The 25,726-nt window shown below is 35.3% G+C and overlaps 1 protein-coding gene across 1 annotated transcript in view; it reads right to left on the reverse strand.

The window, feature by feature from the left end:
• The window catches only part of STT3B (STT3 oligosaccharyltransferase complex catalytic subunit B), a 106,081-nt gene that overhangs the window by 61,456 nt on the left and 18,899 nt on the right, over positions 1 to 25,726 (reverse strand). The window contains exon 2 of the mRNA XM_045537542.1: positions 2,834 to 2,942. Coding sequence (XP_045393498.1) covers positions 2,834 to 2,942 — 109 coding nt within the window. The remainder of the gene's footprint in view (positions 1 to 2,833; positions 2,943 to 25,726) is intronic.

Consider the following 25,726-nt stretch of genomic DNA (forward strand, 5'->3'; position numbering starts at 1 on the left):
AAAATAATAAACTAGAAGAGGCCAGTTCACAATTATTCACCCTTGCTCTAAAAGGGGAACATCAAACATTGAAAAGATTCAAAGACCAGTAAGTAGGACATTCTTTTTGAGCCATTCTTCAGTGATTAATATATGCATTTACATCTGCTGGAGTACAAATGGCATGCTCATAGATCATTGCAACCTCCAACCCCCAGGCTCAAGCAATCCTCCTGGCTCAGCCTCCCAAGGACTATAGGCACACACCACCATGCCTGGCTATTTTGTTTTTTAATTTTTTTTTTTTTTTTTTTGGTAGAGACCAGGTCTCACTATGGTGCTCAGGGTGGTCTCGAGCTCCTCCTACCTTGGCCTCCCAAATCACTTGCCTATACTATTTAAAACCGCAAACCCTTGCATGGTCTTTAACACATTCCCTTGCTTTTTTTCCATAGAACTTATCATTTGACATACTATATATTTTACTTATTTATTGTCCATGAACTGCCTACACTTATAAGAATATAAGCTCCAGAATAGCAGGAAATTTTTTTCCAGTACCCAGAACTATAAATGGCACAGAGTAGATAGATGCTCAATACCTACTGCATGCATGGAAAGAGGAAGGGAAGGAAAAAATGTGGTAATTCATCACCATTCATAAAAAATAAAATCTTTGTTCCATTTCACATTCAACACTAGGTCCCAATGTATGATTCTGTCAGCACTACTGAAAGAAATGAAAGTGAATTTGAAAATAACTCTCAAGGTAAGTCCATATAATATGGCAGACTGAGCTGACACACAAATCAGCTAAAATATATAGAAGTACTAAACAAAAGGACCAAAAATAAATAAACCCTCAACAACAAAAAAGGCATACTCAAGCTCAAAAGACAGGGAATTCTCAAGATGTCAAAAATGAAGAGGAAATTCAAAATAGGTATTGATGTCATGGGAGCCCACAAGAAAGAAGAAGAAAAAAGCCAAACAGGCCTGATATAGGACCTAGGGACTGGAAATACGGGGTTTTCACATAACATAAGGATCAGAGAGAAGACTTAATTCCAGCACAATGTCAGTCTACTCATCTATCAAGGGAAGCACTAAGGAACTTTGCCTTCCTTACAAAGCTTTGAGTAGAAACAAAGTCCTAAAGGAGAAATAAGAAACTCATTCAGATGTGTGAATCTGGGTTCCACATTTATAATAACATTAGGTATATAATAAACCACAAGCTGAGAAATAACCTCTTACAATTGTCCTAAAACCAGTGAAACCCCTAAGGGCTTCGGCAAAGGCAAATGAGAAAGATTACAGGGATGGTCCCAAATCCCAGGATATCAACAGTCTCAGAGAAAACAGGCTTCCATTGAGGATGAATTCAAGATAAAAAGTTATAAACACACAAGGAAATAAACCATAGTCATTAAATCTTAATACAATAAGGTATATAAGATTAGCACCACAAGAACTGCAGGTAATAGCCATCTATTGTATCTACTTCCATTTAATACCTCTATAATTCATACTGGACACCATCATAACTACTCTGTTGCATCTTTATCTCTATTTATATTAAGAATGTGAGGATGCCCCAGACTAGAAACAGAACATCTATCATGGAGAATATTCTTTCTAAATATAGAGGGAATATTTACAAAATGTGGATATATCCCAGGCCACGAATCAAGTTTCAATAAATTTTAAATAATTGAAATTGCAGAGAATTTGTTCTTTATCCACAATATATTTGAGATATAAAGAAAAAAAAAGATAACTGTGTATTCCCTTTATGTCTTGAAGTTAAATACAATTCTAAATAACCCATGAATCAGGGGAAATTGAAATACAAAAATTTTGACTGCAATGATAAAAGTACTATAGCTCAAAACTTGTCAAATGCAGCTAATACAGTGATTAGTGTTGAAATTTATAGCTTTAAAATACATCCATTAATAATAAACAATAGTTGAGTAAACCATCTCGATAAGTCCAAAAAAGAATATCAAAACAAACACAAGAACGTGGAAGGAAAAAAACAAACTGAAATGAAACAGAAAACAAATATACACTAGAGACAATCAGCAGAATCAAAAGTTTCTTTGGGTTAAGAAAAAAACCTAATAAAATTGATAAACCTCTGGTGTAACTGATACAAAAATTCAAACATATTTCCCCAATACAAAACACTGCTGCCTTGTCCTTCACCTTTTCTTCAAAATTCTCCTTATATCTCCAAATATTTTCCCTTATGTCATCTTTCTGGACATCAAAAGTCTCCATGAACTGTAATCGATACCCAAATACCTGGAATAATTTAGGGGAGATTTGGGGCCTGAAAAATTAGAATTACCAGATTATTCTAAATTTCTATCTCCTTTCCAGAAGGTTTTTTCCAACCAAGTTGCTACAGAATAAAGCAAACATACACAAAAACCTGAATATGAGATACACTGTGATAGCAGATCCCTTACCTGGTCTCTAGCACTTGTTAAAGAGTAGCTAGTGTGAGATAATCCAAAACCAGGTTGGGAGGTAGGGGGAGGTGTCAAGAAAACAGTCTAAGCAAACTAAATGGTTGATTATACATTATACTATACAAAGCTTTCCAGAATCCCTGTCACCCTAGCAATTAATGATTTACTCAAATAACAATAAAATTTTATAATTAACATAAATAACTGGTAATATACTTACAGTATCACCTACTATTCTTCCTAGTGGATACCATGCTCTTTCATCATTATACTATACAAAGCTTTCCAGAACCCCTGTCACCCTAGCAATTAATGATTTACTCAAATAACAATAAAATTTTATAATTAACATAAATAACTGGTAATATACTTACAGTACCACCTACTATTCTTCCTAGTGGATACCACGCTCTTTCATCAAACCAATTTAAAAATTCATAGAACCCATGAGATGCAAGATGATGTGTCGATCTATAGTTAAACCTAGAGAAAAGAGGAAAAAGAGAAATGTTATTAAACTATAAAACTACTTAACAGAAAGAAATAGCTCTATATTTCTTTACATTAAACTCTGTGGCTACAGATATAAATATCTTTCATAGCAATTTTTCTCAAACTTGAATAACAAAATAATCCGAAAATATCATAGGAATATACTTATACCTCTAATATAATTAAAACCCAAACCTCCCTTCTGCTCCTCACCTCAAAAAACCCCAGACCTACAAAACTAGTAAAGCTCAAATTAACATTTGGCCATTGTTTGGTGTCCAGGTGGTAGAAAGCTATAAATTTGGATGAACAAGGTGGCAAGGCCCACAGAATTCAACATACGGTCAAAGAAGTCCATGACTCAAAAGATTAAGAACCACTGACAGAAGACAGGATCAAAATGGAAGAAGGAGCACACTCAACATAATATCCAAAAATCCTGCAAACCTAAAAAGTACAGGAATAAAGAAAAACTATAGCAACACAAAAAATAAGAGACTAAAGCAAAGGAGCACTGTAAAGCAAGAATATAACCTTAAAGAAAGAGATATTCTAATTAATTTCTAAAAGAATAGACAAACAAGAAGAAATTAAACTGAGGAAACTAAAGCCTAAAATGCAAGCAGAAGCAAACCACAGAGGGCAATGCCAGAGATATCCCACGTTTAGTATAAAGCACCTATGGGTGGGTGGGAGAGAACCCTGGAGCAACCCTCAGGATAATAGTATTAGAAACATCCAGTCAGGTAGGCCCCCTTGCCCTGCTGTTGTCAAGCAGGGAAGTAGACATCAGAGGTACCTGGTTGAGACAGGAGCACAACATGTAGACAAATTGAGTCAAGAAGCAGAACAATGCTGGATACACAGAAGATGAATAGGAAATCCTCACACTTCAAATTAGTTTGATACATTCTTCCCAGCAGCAAGTCATGACCACCCCTCCAACAATCACTAGATGTAAGCTTTGTAGCATTTTTCGACAGACTGTTCAAATACTAGAACAAGTATATATTCCAAAATCAAACATGAGGTAAGTTAGCAACATGAAAGCTAAACATCAAAATCAACAAATAGAAAAATTAATACCACAGGAAGCAGAAACAAGAATTAACACATTCATAGGGCTAATACAAGCCAGATGTACCTTGAAAGTAAGTGTAACCTAAGGGTTAAGAGTACAGGTTCTAGAATCATACTGCATGGGTTTGAATCTTAGTTCCACACTTTTATTAGCTATGTGACCTTGGTTGGGCAAGTTACTTTCAGTTCTCTGTGCTCTAGTGTCTTCATCTGTAAAACAGGGATAATAACATTGCCTACATCACAAGGTAGCTATGATGAGTAAACAAGGTAGTGTCTCTGAAGCACTTACAGGATACTGCTACTATAGTGAATAGACTTATGATGCACCCATTTAATAGTTTGAACAGGAAAATTATGATTGTTGAGATAAAGTAAAAGATAGGCTAAATGGTATAAAGGACAAAAATGAAGAGCAAATTAGAACATGATAAAAAGTATTATGAAAATTTTAAGAAAAATCTAGAGAAACCCAGAAGTTCTTACATTCATCTTTAAAAAAAAAAAAAGAGTACTATGCTCCACAGAGGATGGGGGAGGGGAACCTCATATACATCCCAACAAATTTAAAAATGCTAAGAATAAAATACAACTTCAAATCAATAATTCAAAGAAAATAAAAAGATTTTCCATAAAAGAATAACAAAATCAGATTAATACCATATTTTTCAGTGGAAGCACTGGATGCTACAAGGCAATGGAGTAATATATCCAAATTTCTGAGGGAAAAGGATTTCAAGATCAGAATTTTAAGTAAAGCAGTAACTTTGTTTGCCAGCAACATGGAAGACTAAGCTAATGCTAGAAATGCTCTTCCCCCTTGCCCCTCAGAAGTATTTACCTGAGCTGAATTTAAAGAGGGAAATCCTCAAGCGCCAAAAATAGTGTGCTTTAAAAGCCAGGATCGTGGGAAAGACTGTCCAATAAAAGATGGAAAACATACTATCTACCACCAATGAAGTTACAAAGTTTTTCTTGTCCCAAGGGGGAAAAAAAGGCTCCCATAAAAAACCTAAACTTACCTTTATATCATGCATGACAGTAGAATCTAAATTTACAAGCAATCCCCAAGACAAGAAATTAACATCGAAAACAAGAACCAAACACCTGAATTAGCAACAGAAGCAAAAACCAAAAACAGCTCTGGAGAGACTCACATAAGTTCACAAACGAACTACACAAAGAGATTCACCATAAGAAAATAAGTAAACAACAAAAAGAGTAGCACCCCAAAACTTGTGAAAATATTTTAATGGAAGAGGCCTAGTATTTTAGTAAGAATCAAAGTTTTAAATTTTCAACCTATTCATTTTAAAAAACTGACTCCAAGGGATTATTAATAACATGTTTTAAAAACCAGGAACTATGTGATTCTAACTTCATATTCAAATTTCTCCTGAGGAGTATTTTTCACTTCCCATTTTACATAATTCTTGATCTCTCCCCATCTTTATTGAATCACTCTCTTCCTTTGGCTTTAGTAACTACAACAGTCTCCTGATACCCCCACCTTTCTAGTCCTCTTCTCTGCTCTCTATACAGGTAGCCTCCTCTATCTAAGATCTTCTCATTAATTCACTATCACAGATGTCAGTCACATCTAGGTCTTCAATTATTACCAGTATGCCCACAACTCACTAACATTAGGTTATTAAGTATGGAATGTCTGATTTCCTTAAGTACTGAGTTTGACCATTGATATCTCTGACATTTCAGTTTGACACTTCTTGGTTTCTTTTTTATTGTGAAAGTACATCCTCATTCTTTCAAACACATGTTTTGGCTTATGATTATCTTTCAAAATTTTTTTATACCAATTTTTGTGAAACCATGGATAAGTCAAAAATTCATGTTTTATTTTTTAATATGAGTTGTCGTGGAACCAATGCAGTGCAGACAGCTCAAAGTATCAATGAAGTGTTTGTGAAGGATGTGGCTAATGAATGCAGAGTACATTGATGATTTCAGAAGTTCCATTCTGTTGATTTTAATCTTGAAAATGAGCCATATTGGTGACTTGAGACCAAGGTCGATAATGAAGAGCTGAAAGCTTTAGTGGAAGATAATCCATCTCAACCTACATGTGAATTAGCAGGAAAGTCTGACATTATTATTCCAACAATATTGGACCATTTGAAACAAAGGGCAAGACAATGAAGCTGGATGGATGAGTACTGCATGAGTTAAATGAGCATCAGAAGAGAACTCGTCTTGAAGGTGGCCTTTCTTTACTGTCATGACATAAAGGCAAACCATTTCTACACTATATTGTTACATGTGATGAAAAATGGATTCTTTTTGATAATCACAAGCATTCAGCACTATGGTTAGATAAAGATGAGGCACCCAATCACAGTCCAAAATCGAATATTCACTAAAAAAAGCTAATGGTGTGTGTTTGGTGGTCCAATGCTGATACTATCCACTGCAGCTTCATGAAACCTGGTCAATCGATTACGGCGGATGTCTACTGCAGCCAACTGGATGAAATAATGAAGGCACTGCGATTAAGCAGTCCAGTTTTGTCAACAGAGACAAGCCAATTCTTTTGCAAGACCACATGTCCCCCAAAACAATGCTGCTCAAACTACAGAAGGTGGACTTGGAAACTGTCATCCACTGTATTCACCAGACCTTGCACCAACTGACTACCACTTCTTCCAGGCTTTGGACCACTTCTTGCAAGGAAAAATATTCAATTCTCAACAAGCTGTGGAAAATGCCTTTCACAATTTCATTGCCACTCGCTCTCCAGGCTTCTTAGCTGCTGGCATAAGCAAGCTACCATAATGATAGCAAAACTGTGTCAATAGTTTAGGCATATACTTTGATTAATTGTACTGCTTCTTGTTTGAGATACAATAAACAACACTTTTGATTCAAAATCGGACATTTCATATTTAATATCATCACCCTACCTAGACCTTTATTATGTCCAAACCAGTATCACCTAACTGCCCACATAGTATGTTTTTCTTGAATGTCACAAAGGCATCTCAAACTCAACATTCAACTAAACTCATGATCAGATACCTCCCATCCACCCCCAAAACACACACAGACACTAGGTCTGCTTTTAGTGTTCTCTAAGTACCACATAAATTGAAGAAATAAATCTAGGTGCCATCCTTGAAGAGTTCCTTTTCTCTCACATCCTATACACAAATAAAAACAAGGTCATGTTTTAACTAGACTACTGAAATAGTCTCTAATTATCTCCTTACATCCATTCTGCCCACCTCCTAATTCCCCAATCTGTGCACCATGTTGCAAGAAGGAAGGTCTTTTCAAAATGCAAATATGATCAATATTGCAACTCCTGCTGAAGTATTCAAAGGCTTCATCTCTTATAATTAGAGAAACTTCCACTTCTTAACACAATGGTCAAAACCACACATGGCCTAGCTCTTACATACATAACTCTACAGTCTTATCTCACACCATACTACTTCCCTTCTTTTCATCTTTCATTCCTCCAGACTCACCTCATTCCTACCACCTCAGGATCTTTAGACTGCCAATCCACTCTCTGCCTGGATCACTGTAATCTCCCAGAAAGCAGAAAAGGTTCAGTGTACTTTTCTTCCTAGCACTTGCAACAGATGAAATTTCACCTTAGTTTACTTGATTATTATCTACTCCACTAGATAAATATTCTCATGAAGACACCCCTATGTCTTCAAATACCTAGTAAGACACCCGGTACATAGTAGCTCTTGATTATACGCTGAATGGCTGATTTCATAAATATATGCTTTTAAGCAGAGATGAGATATAATCAGGATACTGTCTCAGATAGCTAACTAGTACAAACTTTTAAATGGTCTTCCCCAAAGTTAAAGACCAGTTTAACTGAACTTCCTGAAATCCAAGCCTGAAGGTAGAATTAAAAAGCTAAACAAACCAACTCTTTAAGATTTTATCAAAAACCCGAGCCAAGGTATGTAAAACCTAAATAGAAATGGAAATAGAATGTGTTTAGTCCTATTTTATCCCCAGGATCAAGTCACTCCTGGTATGCATTTTTTAAGGTTCCCACAACTCCCTTGATTGCTATTACCCATTCTCTTTGATTTTCTGTTAACTTCTTCCTGTCTGAATTGCCATCAGTTTTTCTACCTTACATTCTGGCCCACTTTCCAATCCATCACTATAAATGTTCTTTTGAATGCCTCATGGCTTCCTGTCTTCTCCTGGAAGTGAAATAACAGGACTGTAAAGGGCAGCACATTCTTTATTTCACTTGACCTTTTCAATGTAATAGCAGTCACTATTTTCTTTCTGAACCAAGTCAGTACCCTCACCCTGTGTCCCCCATCATACACACACTCAAGCAATCAGATGCGCTGATAGCTAAGTTAACTACCTTGCTGCAAAGATAAATAAAAAGTGACACCCCCATTCAAGGCTTCTTGTTGCTTAGTAACCTCACCAACACTTAGGATTATCAAACTTTTAAATTTTTGCCAACAGTGGTGACTGTGTGTTGAACATTTCATTGTAGTTTTGATTTGCATTTCCACAGTGCATCCTGAAGTTAAATACTTTTCATATATTTATTGGCCATTAAAATTTCCTCCTGGGTAAAGAGTGTGTTGAAGTCCTTCGCATATATTTTTCTAGTTAATTGGAATAATTTTTTTACATTCTGTGTACTATTCTTTCATCAGTTATATGAGTTATAAACTTATCTCATCCTGTGGCTTCTCAAATTTTTGACATAAACCTAATTTATCAATTTTCTTGCCATAGGGTTAGTGCCTTTTTCCTGGTTAAAAAAATCCTTCATCACTTCTACCCCAAGGTCATACAGTTATTCTTTTATTTTCTTCTTCATGGTGATTGATAGTTTAAGCTAACCTACTTAGGTCTTTAATATACATGGAAGTGATTATTGTATATGGTGAGAAACACGGGTTCAATTTTAATATTTTTCCTCCGTATCAATGTTCCCTCATCATTCACTGGGGGTGTCTTGTCTTCATTGCTCTACAGTCTCATCTCTATCTTATATTAAGGGCTCATTACTGTTTAGACTTATTTCTGAATTCTATCCAAGTGGCATTTATGTCTATCCTTACACCAATATTATGAAATCTTTATTACTATAGCTTTAAATTAAATCTTGATATCTGATAAAACATTTTTAACTGTGCTTTTTATTTTGTGCCCTTGCATTTTCATATAAATTTTATAATAAGCTTGTCAATTTCACCCAAAAACCTGGTATGAATCTGATTGAAATTCCATTAGCTCTATAAATCAATATGGGGAGAATTAATACCTTTATGATATGAACATATCCAATCCATGAGTAGAGTTTACCTCCTTCATTTATTTAGTTCTTCTTTAATGTCTCTCCATTAAGTGCATAATTTCACCTCAGAGGTCCTGAACATCTTTGCTTAGATTTATTCCCATTTTTAATTCTATCTTCACTAACTTGTTAAAAATCTGTTTGACATATTGATAGGAATCTGTTGATATTTTTTACATTGACTCTGTAACAAGAAACCTTGCAAATGTTTATTAATTCTAATAATTTATCACCAGATTCTTTCAGATTTTAAATCTGAAAATCAATAAACATCTCTGTGCATTAAAAAGAAAGAGATGGCTCAAAGACGACTAGACAAACTACAGGTTTTTAAAGCCCTGTTTATAAGAAGTAGTAGTCTGTCTCCATTTCATTCTATCCCCTTATAACACCTTATAACTGCCAATCTTTGCAATTAGGAGAAAATACAGATAAATATTAATTTCATTTGATGTAAAGAAACTAAATGAACTCTGGGAGGTCGAGGTGGGAGAATCATTTGACATCAGGAGTTTGAGACCACCCTGAGCAAGAGCAAGACCCCATTCTCTACTAAAAACAGAAAAAATAAGCTGGGCATGGTGGCATGCACCTGTAGTCCCAGCTACTCTGCAGGATGAGAGACTGAGGCAGGAGGATCACTTGAGCCCCAGGAGTTTGAGGGTGCAGTGGGCTATACTGATGCCACCGCAATCTAGCTGGGGCAACAGAGCAAGACTTTGTCTCTTAAAAAAAAAAAAAAGAGAGAGAGAGAAAAAGACAAAGAAACTGAAATAGTTACCAAAAATATACAATACAAAATTCCAAAATGGAATAAGCTACTGAATTTCAAACTTTTTAAAGGAGTGGAACCTTTTTCAAATAAAATCTTAACAAACTCAAAAGATATATAGGCCGGGTGCGGTGGCTCACACCTGTAATCATAGCACTCTGGGAGGCCGAGACGGGTGGATCGCTCAAGGTCAGGAGTTTGAGACCAGCCTGAGTAAGAGCGAGACCTCGTCTCTACTAAAAATAGAAAGAAATTATTTGGCCAACTAAAAATATATAGAAAAAAAATTAGCCGGGCATGGTGGCGCATGCCTGTAGTTCCAGCTACTCAGGAGGCTGAGGCAGTAGGATCGCTTGAGCCCAGGAGTTTGAAGTTGCTGTGAGCTAGGCTGATGCCACGGCACTCACTCTAGCCCGGGCAACAGAGCGAGACTCTGTCTCAAAAAAAAAAAAAAAAGATATATAGAGTATTTTAAAAAATAGAAATAAGTTCAAACTTATTTATAAAGTCAATCATGAAGAACTAGACTGTTTCAACAAATATAAAAATCTTAAACTTGAGATTACAGATCATAGTTGCAATGGTGCCAACTATGTCATCTAATTTATTTCTGTATTTTGTCTGAGTTCAGAAAATTGTAAAATTTTTTTATTCTTCTATCATTCCAACAAAATTGTAAAAATTTTCATTTGCAGATACAATATCAAGCACTACTCATTTTTTAAAAAGATTTTCTTTCTGTTAAATGATATTCTTCAACTAAATGGTAGAGAAATTTGGTCTAATTGAAAGTTTTGGTTCAAGGTTGAATAACTACATATAATAATTGCTTGCATTCCACATCATATATAAAAAAGTAAACAGGAAGCACTCAAATCTAAATTTATAACATGATCATGAATTTGTTACAGATTCAGTTTTTACAGTCCGATTATTTTCTTTTATACAAATTTCCAGGATAGGTTAGTTAGAGCATTAAAACTCCAATCCGAAGCAAATATAAAAGGCATCTGGTACTCATACATGGCTCCAAATCTATCTCAAGGGCTTCTCTGCATGTATCCTTCCGCTTCAAATCCATCATTAGCTGTGTCTCTCTTTCCTCAATTCATGTAAATAAGAATAAGAATGTGATTGGCTCAGATCATCCTTTCGTGCAAAGCCATGCATGTCATAGGTTAACTGACAATCTATGTATTGGCTGCCATTAGATCAAATGCTTATAATACGGTACTTGTAGCCCAGGGGGGGCAGAGTCATATGATATAAAATATAGCTGTTCTGGCTCATTTTTTTTTGTTTTGCACTTGTTGTGAGCATGGAGATGAGGGACATGAGTTGTGCAAGGATTGTGAATGCAGCACTCTCCTGGAATAAAGAGGAGCCCTTAGTGGTGCAGAAAATACTTATATAGACATCCACTGCTTCCCAGGACATTAATGCATTGAAGATATAACTGGTTTATTTGCTTCTCCTTTTTATACCTCCTTAAAAAAATGCATGTGGCTTTCCTGTAACATTTTTTCTCTTTCTTTTCCCCTTAAGACTGCCCTTAAAATACACTTAATGCTGCTGCCTCTGAATAAAAATCACAGTGTGATTTTCCTTGGACACTGCAGTCTACATAGGATTAGACCTGCCTATTCATGTTAGCAGTAAAAAGGTAGCAATACCTATGCAATTTTTTCTAAGGGGTTCACATATACTCTCCTCGACCAAATATTAGGTTCCTCTAAATCCTCTTCTTAACTAGGCTTCGACCTTGAGCTTCAATGTCTGTCTTTGTTGGGCCTGGATCACCCAGTTTTAGCAAGAATCCTGTTAAGTCAGTCCAGAAAGAGTCTCCCACCCTCCATGTCTGATCACTTTGATGTGACCAAATTCCTTATCCTGCACCACCCCCCAGGTGATACCTGGTCATCCTGGCTGGCCTTCAGCAAGAATCCTGTCAAGTTAGTTTAGCCAGAATCCCCCTACCCCTTAACCCAATGTTTCCTCTTAGTAATTTTCCATCCACTGATCCTACCCTGCTTCTTGACTATAAATCCTCACATATGCTTTTTGTACTCAGAATTAAGCCTAGTTCTATACTTAGGTATCTTTTCCCCATTGCAACGGTTCCTGAATAAAATCTGTTTTTATCACTTAAAAAAAAAGGCATTTGGACTGACCACAGAACTACTCTTTTCCATTACAGTAAATAACTAAAAACTGAACATATTTATCAATCACACCCTCTTTTTTGAGCAATTTTAGCATGGTCTTTCTCTCAGCTCTTTGTACGGCTACAAAGAAACCTACCACGGCCATGCACTTTATTCTCCCTTCTTCATGCAATCATCTCAGACATGAAGTTTTCCTAATCATTCTCGAAGAAGCCGACTCTAATATTCCATCCTCCTCCTGAGTCCACTTTAAGTTGTGCTTTTAAGACACCATGTTGGAACATTTACTCTAGTTCACCTCACAGAATATCTTTTCTTTGTAATTTTTATATCCTGGTGTTATCTCATAGTTCCTAGCACTTCATTCATGAGGTTCAATTAGTGCTCATTTAGTTAATTACTCCTTTTTGGTACTAGTATCTATCAATACTGACTAAAATTTTTGTCTTCTAGACTCTTCATTAAACACAAGCAATTGTGTGCCCAAAGACAGTCTTCAGTTTTGGCATGCCCAATTTACATATTAACATTTAAGTAGCTGGGGGGAAGATGTTATAGATGGACCAAAAATTGATAACTGTTGGAGCTGGGTGATGCATATAATGGAGGTTCATTATAAAATTAGCTCTACTTTTCTGTATTTTTGAAATTTTCCATAATAGTGTATACATATGGATAGTTTTTATAGTTTATTTAACATCTATATGCATATATGTATCTGTAATAAAATTTATGAGTTACATAATTATATACTAGTAACATAATGCATATATACAAACTTTATTATGGAAAATTTCATATATACACACAAATTAGAGTTTTCCTCAAGTAAAACTATGTGCACTGAAAAATGATGTATTAAGGGTTAAGAGTCACCAAAATGAAAATAAAATAAGAGAAACACGAGTAACAAGGTAACATTTATCTTAAGAGTCTAAGAACACTACAAATCTCATACATATTATCAACATAATTTTTAGTAGTTTAACTACAATAAGAGGATTTGTTTTAAAGCAGTGTGCCAAAAAGTTAATAATTATTACATATAGGTGGCAGATATATGGAATTCATTATGGTCTTCTTCTCTACTTTTGGTTTATTTGAAATTTTCATAAATTTTTTAAAAACAAACAAATGTCTCTTCCAAATTCTTTCAATCTGGATCTCCAGAGCTACCCTGCAATTCCCATAATGTGTGGGAGAATGACATTAAGAAAGACAAAGTAAGTTTCATATGGATTTTTTCTCAAAGGAGCAAACTTTCAGAATAGAACAACCTACAGAATGGGAGAAAATATTTGCAAACTATACATCAGACATAAGACTAATATCCAGAATCTACAAAAAACTCAAATCAGGAAGAAAACAAAACCCATCAAAAAGCAGGTAAAAGACCTGAACAGAAGTTTTTCAAAAGATGGACAAATGGCCAAACGCATGAATAAATAAATGTTCAGTATCATTAATCACCAGGAAAATGCAAACTAAAACCACAATGAGAAACTACTTTCTCCCTGTCAGAATGGCCATTATTTTAAAAAGTCAAAAAACAATACATGCTGGCCTAGATGCAGAGAAAAAGGAATACTTATACACTGTTGACAGGACTGCAAATTAGTACAACTTCTTTGGACAACAGTATGAAGATTCCTCAAACAACTAAAAGTAGATATATCAATCAATCCAACAATCCCACTACTGGGTATCTATCTACCCAAAGAACAGAAGTCATTATATCAAAAAGACACCTGCACCCGAATGTTTATCACAGCACAATTCACAACTGCGAAGATATGGAATCAATCTAAGTGCCCATCAACTGATGAGCTGATACAGAAAATGTGGTATATGAAATAACAAATCTAGGTACACACAGACATCGACACACACAACCATAAAAAGGAATAAAATAATGTCTTTTGCAGCAACTTGGATGGAACTGGAGACCACTATCCTAAGTGAAGTATAACACCTTATGTTCTCACTAATAAGTGGGAGCTAAAGAACAGGTATACATGGGCACAAAGAGATGTAAAGGACACCGGAAACCAAGAAGAGGGGAGGATGGAAGGAGAATAAGGGATCAAAACTTTCCTATGGGGTACAATGAACACTATTCTGGTGATGGGCACACTAAAGTCCTGACTGACTTCAGCATTATACAATTATCCACATAACAAAAACATTGGTACCCCCCTTAATATTTTGAAATTAAAAATAATCTTTGTAAATCCTCAGTTTATTATCTTCTACATCCCAACAAACCCTTCAAAAGCCAAGAAAAATCTGTTTGATGTGGGGAGAAGAGACAGTATTGCTAACGTAGCAACAAGAGATTAAATTCTGGAATTACATTTATGGAAAAATGGTTATACTTCTCAGGTTCTAGTAAAGAACAATTAGTACAATACTGTATTCAAAACACTACAGCTTACATACAACTTTATGAGCTAGTTTAAGGCTTCTCCAACAAAGAATATATTGTTTCCTTAGGTAAACAAACACTATCAACCTGTTTGTAAACTAAGGCTGCTTTTATGAACAAGGAGGGAAAGCCACCAAGAGCTGCCTTTGCATTTTCATTATATGGATTTTGTTATTCGATACATTTAGTTTCAGATTTGTTATTTTGTCTTGTATTATACTGAAATACCTAACGTACACTCAAAACAAATAAACTTCACGGATTATGTACCAAAGTAACATAACACAATAAAATTAAAATTAACCTAAGGCTTTTATATCTTCAAAAGAAATCTTTTGATGTAGCAAAGGGTTTGGTATGTTTAATTAACGTTTCTAGTCCTCATTAAAAATATGCCATTGTATCAGAAAGAAATATTAATATAATTGGAAAATATCTAAGAGTAAATTAAGTAGAAGAACAGTATATTGTTAGCCATACCACTATGATCAACCTGAAGCCACTATGATGCCTGTGACTAGGTTTTGAAACATGTTTCAAATATGTCCATTTCATGATATATGTTCCATACATTTCAACATAGTATATACAGAATAGTATATACAGAAGATAGCACATCTAGAATATGAGCTAGAAAAGCTGAGACATAAAATTTTCACTCAATTTACAGCTAACAATATAAAAGAGAAATAGAAACTTTTAGTCCAAATCATGTGCTAAAGACAGCACTGAAAGTAAAGCACACATTTCCCAAGGGCCAGTTCAGTCCTTCTTTTCCCTAAACCATGTTACTTCTCTAAGACAATCTACACCAAAAGCACACACATAATTAAATCAACTATGGTTTGCTCTGACATTCTTGAGAGAAGGAAGAGGTGCTACTTTTTTGTAACATTGGCATTAAAATGACTGTCTCAAAATAAATACCTGCTTTAATAGTTCATACTTTCTTCACTTATTATACAGATCCAAGATTAACACACCCCTAAATGAACACAATAGAAACCAGTCTTTACAGAAGAGATTCAGACTAGGAAGTAACCAAAAAACAATAGAAAAAGAAAGCTTTTGGCAGTGAAAGAGAAAGCTAAATACAGGAGGGATTGGAGACAAAGATGTCCCATATTCCACAAATCTAATTGTTACAAGACACACAAGTCCAGTTTAGTTTAGCCTTTACAAATGAAATCCAACATACAAAGAATCAATCAGGAACAGAAAGAAAAAAAATTAAGAAAAAGGAGGAAAGAAGCTTTGATCAATGATGGTCAAACAAATGTAAGTAGTAACTAGAACAGCAAATGTTAAATAGTAAAGGAGGGTAAAAGAGTAAAGAAGTAGGGCAAAAGGGAGGGAGTAGGTGAAGCAAAGTACCAAGCATTACATTTCAACACAGTCCCAAAGCCTTGAATCACCCCAGGGTTCTAATTTGCTTTGAGCTGAGAAACCAAGTTAACTAAAGTTTCTATTAAAAATAAGGTCTCCCAGTGTGAGCTCAGGGCTGTCTCCTAAGATACAGAACATATGTCAATTTGTCAGTATCATCTTTAAAAGATTCCCAAAAAGTCTTCTCTAACAAGACATTAAAATAACATGGGCCTCTAAAGGTGGCTATTGTACATCTGGCATTGATTTCATTTCAGTTTTACAAAGTAATGATAACTTATTTTTAAAAAAATTCCTTGAGCAACTAATATATACACTGTCAAACTCTAGGAATTGAACAGGCAAAGTCTCTGCTCTTTTGGAATTAAAAAAAAAATAAACACAAATCAGGTAATTACAGATTGAAATAAGAGCTTTTGAAGACATGAAAAGGTTCAGTGAAACAAAAGAGTAAAATGAGAAGGGAAAGAGGAGAGGGTAGAAATTCCTTTTGGTATAAACAAAGTCCTCTCTTACAACATCTTTGAGACCTTTAAGGATGGTGGTATCCAAACATTAAAAGGGTTAGGGAAAAGACCAGGTCTAGGCAAGTGCAAAGGCCTTGAGATAAAAAAACGTTTAAGTAGGAGAAAGGTGTCCAAGAGGGGCAGTGGCAATGAGAAGCATTTTGAGCACTATTTATAATTATTATTTTTTAAAAATTGTTAACATTTGTCAGGTACTGTGATAAGAATATTTTTCATTTAATCAGCATCATCTCTCACATACACAAAATAAACTTTTGAGACAGGATACTATATAGATTAGACTAACGAACAAATATGTTAAAGTAACTTGTCTGAAGTCATACAGCCATAAAGTGGTCAAGATAAGATCTGAACCAGGCAGCTTGGACTCCAGTGCCCACATTTTTAATCATGATCACAAGATGTTTCCAAACAGCAATAAAGCAATCAATGCAGGTAATCATTTGCATCACCTTCTGGGTACTGTGAGCCTTCAGGATTTCAAACTGTTCCCAGTACTTCGGGGATTCCAAGGAACCTCTCTGGGACTACTTTTCTGACAAGAGTAGGGTACCAGAACGGATATACACTTTTTTTTTTTTTTTTTTTTTGAGATAGAGTCTTGTGCTGTCGCCCAGGCTGGAGTGCAGTGGCATGATCTCAAACACTCAAACTCCTGGGCTCAAGGGATCTTTCTATCTCAGCCTCCAGAGTAACCAGGAGTACAGGCGCACACCACCATGCCCAGCTAATTTTTTTTAAAAAGGGTTTCACTATGTTGCCCAGGCTGGTCTCAAACTCCTGGCCTTAACTGATACTTCTGCCTCAGCCTCAGCCACCCAAAGTGCTGGGGTTGCAGGCGTGAGCCACCATGCCCAGCCTGAAGAAATTATTTATGAGATTTTAAATTTAACAATTAGTTCAGAATCTCTTCCTCCTCCTGCTGTCATCAGCACTTTGTAATCCCACAGGAATTTTAAGTATGATTGTTTCTCTTCCTTTACTGAATTAAAACATTACATTTTACCTTTTTATTCCCAGTGTCTCCTTAAATCTTTTTTTTGGTGAGAGAGAGTCTCGCTTTGTTGCCCGGGCTAGAGTGAGTGCCATGGCGTCAGCCTAGCTCACAGCAACCTCAAACTCCTGGGCTTCAGCGATCTTACTGCCTCAGCCTCCCGGGTAGCTGGGACTACAGGCATGCACCACCATGCCCGGCTAATTTTTTCTATATATATTTTAGTTGGCCAGATAATTTCTTTCTATTTTTTTTTTTAGTAGAGACGGGGTCTCGCTCTTGCTCAGGCTGGTAAATCTTTAAATAAGTCAGTTTATTTGTTACTGACAAGTAATAAAATTATTTATATAACCACACTTCAGAAATGAAAGAAATAAAGTCCACCTGAGACTTATTTTATCTGTTGTTAGAACTCATTGCCCTCCTCTTTCTGAAGGAAAAAAAATAACAAAAATTTGTTATGGGAGGGTAATTTGTAGTTCCTTTTGATTTTATATTATATAAGAAATGTCTTGGAATATAAAAGTACAGTTTCTATCCTAAGTGAAGCAATAAAAGCTCACCTTCTTTATTATGTACTTCTAATCTTCCTCTTAGTTTCTTTTCTATCATTAGTTTAGGTCTTTCATAAGACTTTTCCTATTTCTTCAAATATAGTAGTAAAAACAGTAGAATGAAAACTCAAAAAAAAAGTCTTTTAAAAAAGATATTGGCTTTATGGAAAAGATCTCTTGTTCTAATTTCAAGGTTTTACATCGCTTCCTAAAGAACTCTTTAATCATAATCAGTTTTATTAGAAAATCTATGCCTAAGCTCATATAGAAATGGATGTACCATATATATTTCTAATATATATTAAATCATATATATTAGAAAATCTATGGCTAAGCTATATAAAAATTTAGCTCTGTTCTAAAGGAGACCATCTGAACACCAAAATTCCAAATGGAGCACTCCTCATCCAAACCGAGCAACTCAAGGTTTGTACTGTAATCTCTGTGCCTGAAACTAACCTCTGCCCATTTTTCTCTTTCCATTTAATACTGACTTTTCTGCTCTACTTCATGGTTTAGAATTAGGAGAATAGTCCTAGTATCTTTTGTGTACTTACCTCATAAATATCTCAGGATATACATTAGTACTTTTGAGTCAAATTTGCTATATTTAATAATCTCTATAGACTGAGATATAGCAAATAAATTTCTGGAAACTCAAATTCTAAGAAGTATCACAGAATCATCTGAATAACAGGTATCTTACTTGTCTTCTCATACAGAAAGCACAGTATCTTCACACCAACATTGTGAATTGCACCCCAGAGGTTTTTATAACTCAGGGGCAACATATAGGGACAGGTAGTATAACTAACTTTCTTCTGTAAAATTAGATGAATGCCTATGCAATAGAGATGGGAAAAGAGAATTAGTATAATGCCTGGACCTCAATTTTAAGAAAAAATACATAAAGAAGCTGAGAATCTGAAACTTGCCCATGCCCCTAAACCCTTGGATGAAAAAATCTTCAAGTACCATAAACACAGATTTTCTTGGTCACCATGCTCTAAATATCGATGTCAAAGTCTTGGTCTTCCTTCATCCTTCTCTTTTCGTTACCTCTCCTCTCTTCCCTTACTCATTCCCTGAACTTTGATTATCACATATCATTCCCAAGTACACAATTCTCTTTTTAAAATTCTAAATGCATATATTGAACAGCCTATTCAAATATCTATCTGTCTGTCTCCACAGGCACCTCAAGCTCAACATACCTATAACTGAACTCATTTACTCCACCTTCCACTATTAAAGTTGCTCTCTATTCTAGTTAAAATATTACCATTATATTACAGGTATCTGGGAGTCATCCTTAAGACTCCTTCATTCCATAAACCCATCTCTTAAATTCCCCCATTTAAAGCCATCTTCATATTTTACCTTGACTATTTCACTTGCCTGCTTACAGGCCTCCTAGCTTCCAGTATACCCTTCCTACCTCCGATCCGTCCTCCACACAACAGAATTTTCTCTCTAAAATGAACTACTAGTTATACTAATTTAGTTGTTCCCAAAATCTACAGGATAAAGTCCTAATGTTTTTAAGACTCCCTTCTCTATCCCCATCCAGAAACACCTCCCACCTCGTTTCTCACCTAATATTCCTAAACTTCTGGTTCTTCCCTAAAAGCACACTGCCAATGCTTTTTTCATACTGCTATACCTTTGCATAAGCTGTTCTTATTGCTTAAAGAGCAAATCCTTCTTCCATATCTTCCCCATATCTACCTTCCGGGACCTAATTCCAAAGACATCTCCTAAGCCTTAACTATCTTTAAGAGTTGCCAATCCCTACTTTATACCCCCTCCCAAAGAGATCTTGCACTCTGCATTCTACCTTTTCCAAAACAATATACTGAATAGTATTAATTTATAGATTTATCTCTTCCACCGGATTGGAAGGTCCCCGAGAGCAAAAACTCCCAAACTAAGTGAATCATAACAATAAAAACAATAAGTAGTTAATATTTAATGCATGATTATGCACTATGCACTCTTTTAAGTACCTTTATTTGTATTAGTTCATTTAACCTTCATGAAGACTTATTGAGGGTATTACTGTCCTTCACAATTTACAGATGAGAAGACAAAAGCACAAAGGTTAAGTAACTTGTTCAGGATCAGTCACTTAACTAATAAATAGCAAAGCTAGGAGTCTACCTTACTTACATGATTTTGTCTCTGGGCAAATATGAATGAATTAATCTTCCAACCCCTAGCACCAAGGACAATGTCTGGTATATAAGGCCAGTAAACATTTATTAAAGCTCTTCTAAAACATTTTATATATGATCCAATTTTAAACCATTTTTATATGACTGTCCTGAGCAAAGTGATTTAGTGCTAGTGTGAGATTATGAGTTGTATAAAACAGTTAACGTTTTAACATATCCATCCTAAGGTAAACTATTTTTTCTATAGAAATATGCTATTAAGATAGAGAATACTAAAAATAGTGTAGCTGGTTTAATTAAATTTTCATTCAGTGAACACTCCATACACTTTATTCAATGCTATTTGGGTGCCTCTTTTATGTTCTTGCCTCTTAAGTCTTTCATCAATACTCAGTATCACCCGCAAAACCATTCTGTATTGTATATAGAAATGAAAAACATCTGCTGTAGCCAAATGAATTTCTGTTCCATTTATTTTTTTTAAAAAAAAAAGTCTGAATAAGGGTTTAATTTCCACAATTACTAATCTCAGTACTTGATCTGGCCCTATCTTAACACTATTCATACCACCTTTCTAACTATGTCTTGGCCACGGGGACCTTATTTTTGTTCCTTTAACTTTAAGCTTTTTTATGCTCAGGAAATGCTCTTAACCCAGATCTTCACAGGACTAACTCCTTGCCATTCTGGCTCAAATATCACCTCAAAAAGGCCCCTTTTTTTACTACCGTTATCTACAGTGGTGTAGACTCTATCCCCATAGCCACATTCTCTACAAACACATCAGACACTAGCTGTTACTTTATTTCTTTTATAGCCTCTATCACTAACTAAAATTATCTTGATCTTTTTGTTTACTTGTCCTTCTAGAAAATAAGCTCCATCACAACAGAGGCCCTATATGTATCCCAAACAGTACTCTGCCTGGCACAGTTATCACATAATAAATACCTGTTAAATGACTCAATGTTAAAGGTACCATTAATACTAAAAGCACTTATTCTATAATAGTTGAGATATGCAATCAAAACCCATAAAAATCAATGCTTTTTAAAATTCTAAAACCTACATGATGCCTTAATTCATCACTTTCTTGTTCCACAAAAAAAAAAAAAAATACATAATAAAACAAAGGTAACACAGAAGAGTAAAGAACAAGAGAAGTATAAGTAAGTCAAGACTGGATAAAACACACCAAGTGTAGGTCATTAGGGCCTATGAGTTTAAATGTTAAATCTGACTTAATTTTCCAGCAATCTGAGCCAAAAAACAAGAAGCAAGAGTAATAGAACTCTCAACAGAAGTGTAAGAAACAGTACTGCAATCAAGTTTTCACTGAACGTATATCAACATCAGACAATGTTTTTAAATTAAAATAGAATACAGATATCAAAATGCAGTGACTAACATAAATTTTCTTAAAAGACGTTTATCCTAACTAATTTTTTTTTTACAAGAATCATGCTATTTTTATCTTTTCATAGGTTTTTATAGCTAGGAACTAAACAACAGGATTACAAAGAGTCAGGGCAGTATAAGTTAGCAGGTAACAGATAGCATATGCATGTAGCCACACAGTTTCAGATTTTGGCATTCCTAAACATCTTGCAAAGAAATATATATAATATATTCCCCACAAAATTGGTATTATAATTGAGAACAAGCATATTCTGACCGGAGAACCCGTAACAAAAATCAGGTATGCTGAAGGGAGTATTTCTTCATCATTCTTATACCTATTTCTGGGATGATTTGGAACACAGAAGCAAATAGGCCAGTCAGTGGAACCCAGTAATTATGATCCAGTTCTGCAACCAAAAAGGTCAGAAAAAGAGTAAAAACAGCAATGAAGAAAAAAAGGGATTCAACAAACATATCAAATACACAATGACAGTGTTCAGTATAGGTTAACCATCAGTACAGAGTAAATTCTTGCCGACCTTAGGGTTGATTATGTTTCTGAAAACTTGGCAAAATTCAGCAGTTGGTAATGTAAAAATCTCATAGAAAACAGAGGCAAAGGCAGGGTTCTTAATCTTTCTACGTGAGTGTCTCTGAGAATGAGATCAAAATATAGATTCTCTTAACAGAAAACTGTGCATAAAAGTTTTGCAGAATTTCAAAATTATTTTTTAGAAGAACACCAACGTGAGTTATAATGCAAAGGCATCTACTTGAAGAACAAATTAGACTCACCAGCACTGAAAAACCTGCTGAGTTACCTTTTCCAATAGTTTCAGAGAAACTACACCTGTGATCTGGTGAGGCAGTTTTTGGAAATCCAGACTATAGTTACTTTTCAACTTTTTAACACAGTCATTAAATCGTTCAAAATTTAATACAGAAACAAAAATCACGGGGCAGTACTAGTTAGGCAAAATGCTTTGTAACCACCTGGTTCTTTTTCAAATTACTCTGGTGTTTAAGGGCTTTTGTATCAAGAAGGTAAAATGATCAGGTCTCATTTCTTTACCCTATCTGAAAAAATTAGGAAGTGGAAGTAAAAGGTTCGGGAGAAAACAAGATTAATATTTAGTTTTCATTTGTTTAAGGGGAAAAAATAAACCACATTTATAAAAAAATCTGATTTTTAAATTTTAATTTACAAATATAGCACTGTGCTATCTCAAATGGTGGTTGGCAAAACCGTAGTTGGAGCAGGATTACTCTACCAACACTTAAACAGATGTCTTTTGTGAATCCTAGAACAGAAAAAGCTAGAAGCTACATAAAGAAAAACAGTGAATACAAGATTCTGTAATAATGCAAATATTTTTCTTGAAAACACAACCGTAAAATACGGATATCAACCCATGAAAAATTGTAGTTCTCAAATAACTTTTCACCTCAGTGCCAATAAGCCTGGGCAACCTACATACAAGTACACAATTCCAACTAAGAACCAAAGGCAAATTTGGTCCCTGACCTCCCGGAGCTAACAATCTCTGACAGTCTTGCAGGACAAACACGCAACAAGCAAATATAATGAATCAAAGAAGAGAACACAAGGGTTACTAATGACACCTCATTTTTTTTTCATTTTAAAAATCTAAAGTGAGTCGGGCGCGGTGGCTGACACCTGTAATCCTAGCACTCTGGGAGGCTGAGGTGGGCGGATCATCTCAGCTCAGGAGTTCGAGACCAGCCTGAGCAAGCGTGAGACTCCGTCTCTACTAAAAAAAAATAGAAAGAAATTAGCTGGACAACTAAAAATATATAGAAAAAATTAACCAGGCATGGTGGTGCATGCGTGTAGTCCAGCTATTTGGGGAGGTGAGGCAGGAGGATCGCTTGAGCCCAGGAGTTTGAGGTTGCTGTGAGCTAGGCTGACACCACAGCACTCTAGCCTGGGCAACAGAGTGAGACTCTGACTCAAAAAAAAAAAACACCAAATAAAAATCTAAAGTGTAATGTAAATGCATTAAAATACACAAATCTTGCATGTTTGATGAGGTGGGTTGACAACTATATGCATATCACCCCCCAAAGTTTCCAAATGCACCTTTCCAGTCACTCCCCCTTCCCAAACATGTTGACTTCTTTCATCACAGATTCATTATGTTTATTCTTAGATTACAGATGAATGAAGCCATAATTTTACTTTGTATATATGTGCATCTGGCTTCTTTCATTTAACACAATATTTTTGAGATTTATTCGTGTAGTGATAGTTTGTTCCTTTTTTACTGGTGAATAGTATTCCATTTTATGAATACTAAAATCCCTTCTCCTATTGAAGGGCATTTGGGTTGTTTCCAGTTGAGGCAATAATTAATAAAGCTATGTACATTCTTATAAAATATTAATGAGCATTCTTATAAAGGTCTTTTTCAAGGACACGTGTTTTCATTTCTTTGGGTAAATACTTGGCAATTCCACCCCTAAATTATAAAGCAGACATGCATTTAAGAAATATTAAATAGTCCTCCAAAGTAGTTACCATTTACACTCCCATCAGCAATGTACAGAAGCTCCAGTTCCTCCGTATCAAGATTTTTTTTAAGGGCCTACCTTACACTGCACTGGCTGCTGGAGATACAAGTAAATAGGATAGACCTGTATTCACAAAGCTTACTGTCAAAAGGACACATGGAAGGCCTCTATAGCTGAATCTAACTTAAACCTGGGATGAATTATTGAGCAAAAAAGCAGGAAAAGAGAAGTGTTCTGGAAAGAGGAAAGATCATGTACAAGGGCTAAAAAAAATGCACACAGAATACTTTCATTATGCTAACAGAAAATAAAGACAAAACGAAGTTTGTGATGGCAGGAATATGCTTTTAAAAAAAGGAAGAAAGCAATGTGGAGGAAGCATACGTTTCTTAAAAAAGTTGAAGTCTAGAGAAGCTATTGTGTTTAATTAAATCTCTCTTCTCTCTGCTACATGCTCTCATTGTATCATGTGCCTTCACAGCATTGGTCATTCTTATTTATTTCAAGTCTAACTCTCCCACTAGACTGGAATCACGTCTATTTGTATTCACACCATTGTATCCACAGTACCTGGCACATGAGAGGTATTCAATAAATATTTCATGATTACATGGGATCAGAGATAAGTTAGGTAGTAACATTCAGAAATGGGAAGATAACAAGTTACCAAAAAGTAAGTGGCTTAAAACAACATAAAATCATTATCTTACAGTTTCATGGGTCAGAAGTCCAAGTTCCCTTGAGCTAGATCCTCTGTGCTTAGGGTCTCACAAGGCTACAATGAAGGTGTCACCAGGGTTGGGTTCTCATTTGGAAGCTCAAGTAGGGAAAGAATCCACTTCCAAGCTCACTTAGTTTGCTGCCAGAATGCATTTTCTTGAGGCTATAGGGCCCTGGTTTCTTGTTGGCTGTTGGCTGGGAGTGTCACAGATGCCTATATTTCTTTATTACATGGGCTTCCCAAATATGGCTGCTTATTTTATGATGACAGTAAAGAGAGTCTTTGGTGCAAGTGTGCTTGTAAGACAAGGTCTTACATAACGTCACATAATTATGGAAGCTACATGCCACCACCCTAGACTCTGTCTACTGCTCTGTTCTTCAAAAGCTATCAACAAACAGGCTCTCTTGAAAATAATCCATTTTGTAAAAAGACTTATATAGTTACTTTTAACTCTAAGAGTTTGCAAAGTGTAGCTTAAGACTTTACAGATGTAACCATCAAAACCGTCCAGGTTAACATGTATTCACCTAGTAAATGGGAAAGTGACTAGCACCACCAACAGAAATGACCAATTATGATGCCAACATAAGCATAAGAGAATCGGGAAATAAAGGAAATTAAATGAAAGGAGTAAAATTCAACAAAGAGAGGATAAAAGTAGAAGAGTGAAAAGCAAAGTGTTACAATACCAATGATTATCTCAGGGATTAAAGGTTTTCTATCC

The sequence above is a fragment of the Lemur catta genome, chromosome 1 (genome assembly GCF_020740605.2).
Source record: "Lemur catta isolate mLemCat1 chromosome 1, mLemCat1.pri, whole genome shotgun sequence".
Lineage (NCBI taxonomy): Eukaryota > Metazoa > Chordata > Mammalia > Primates > Lemuridae > Lemur > Lemur catta.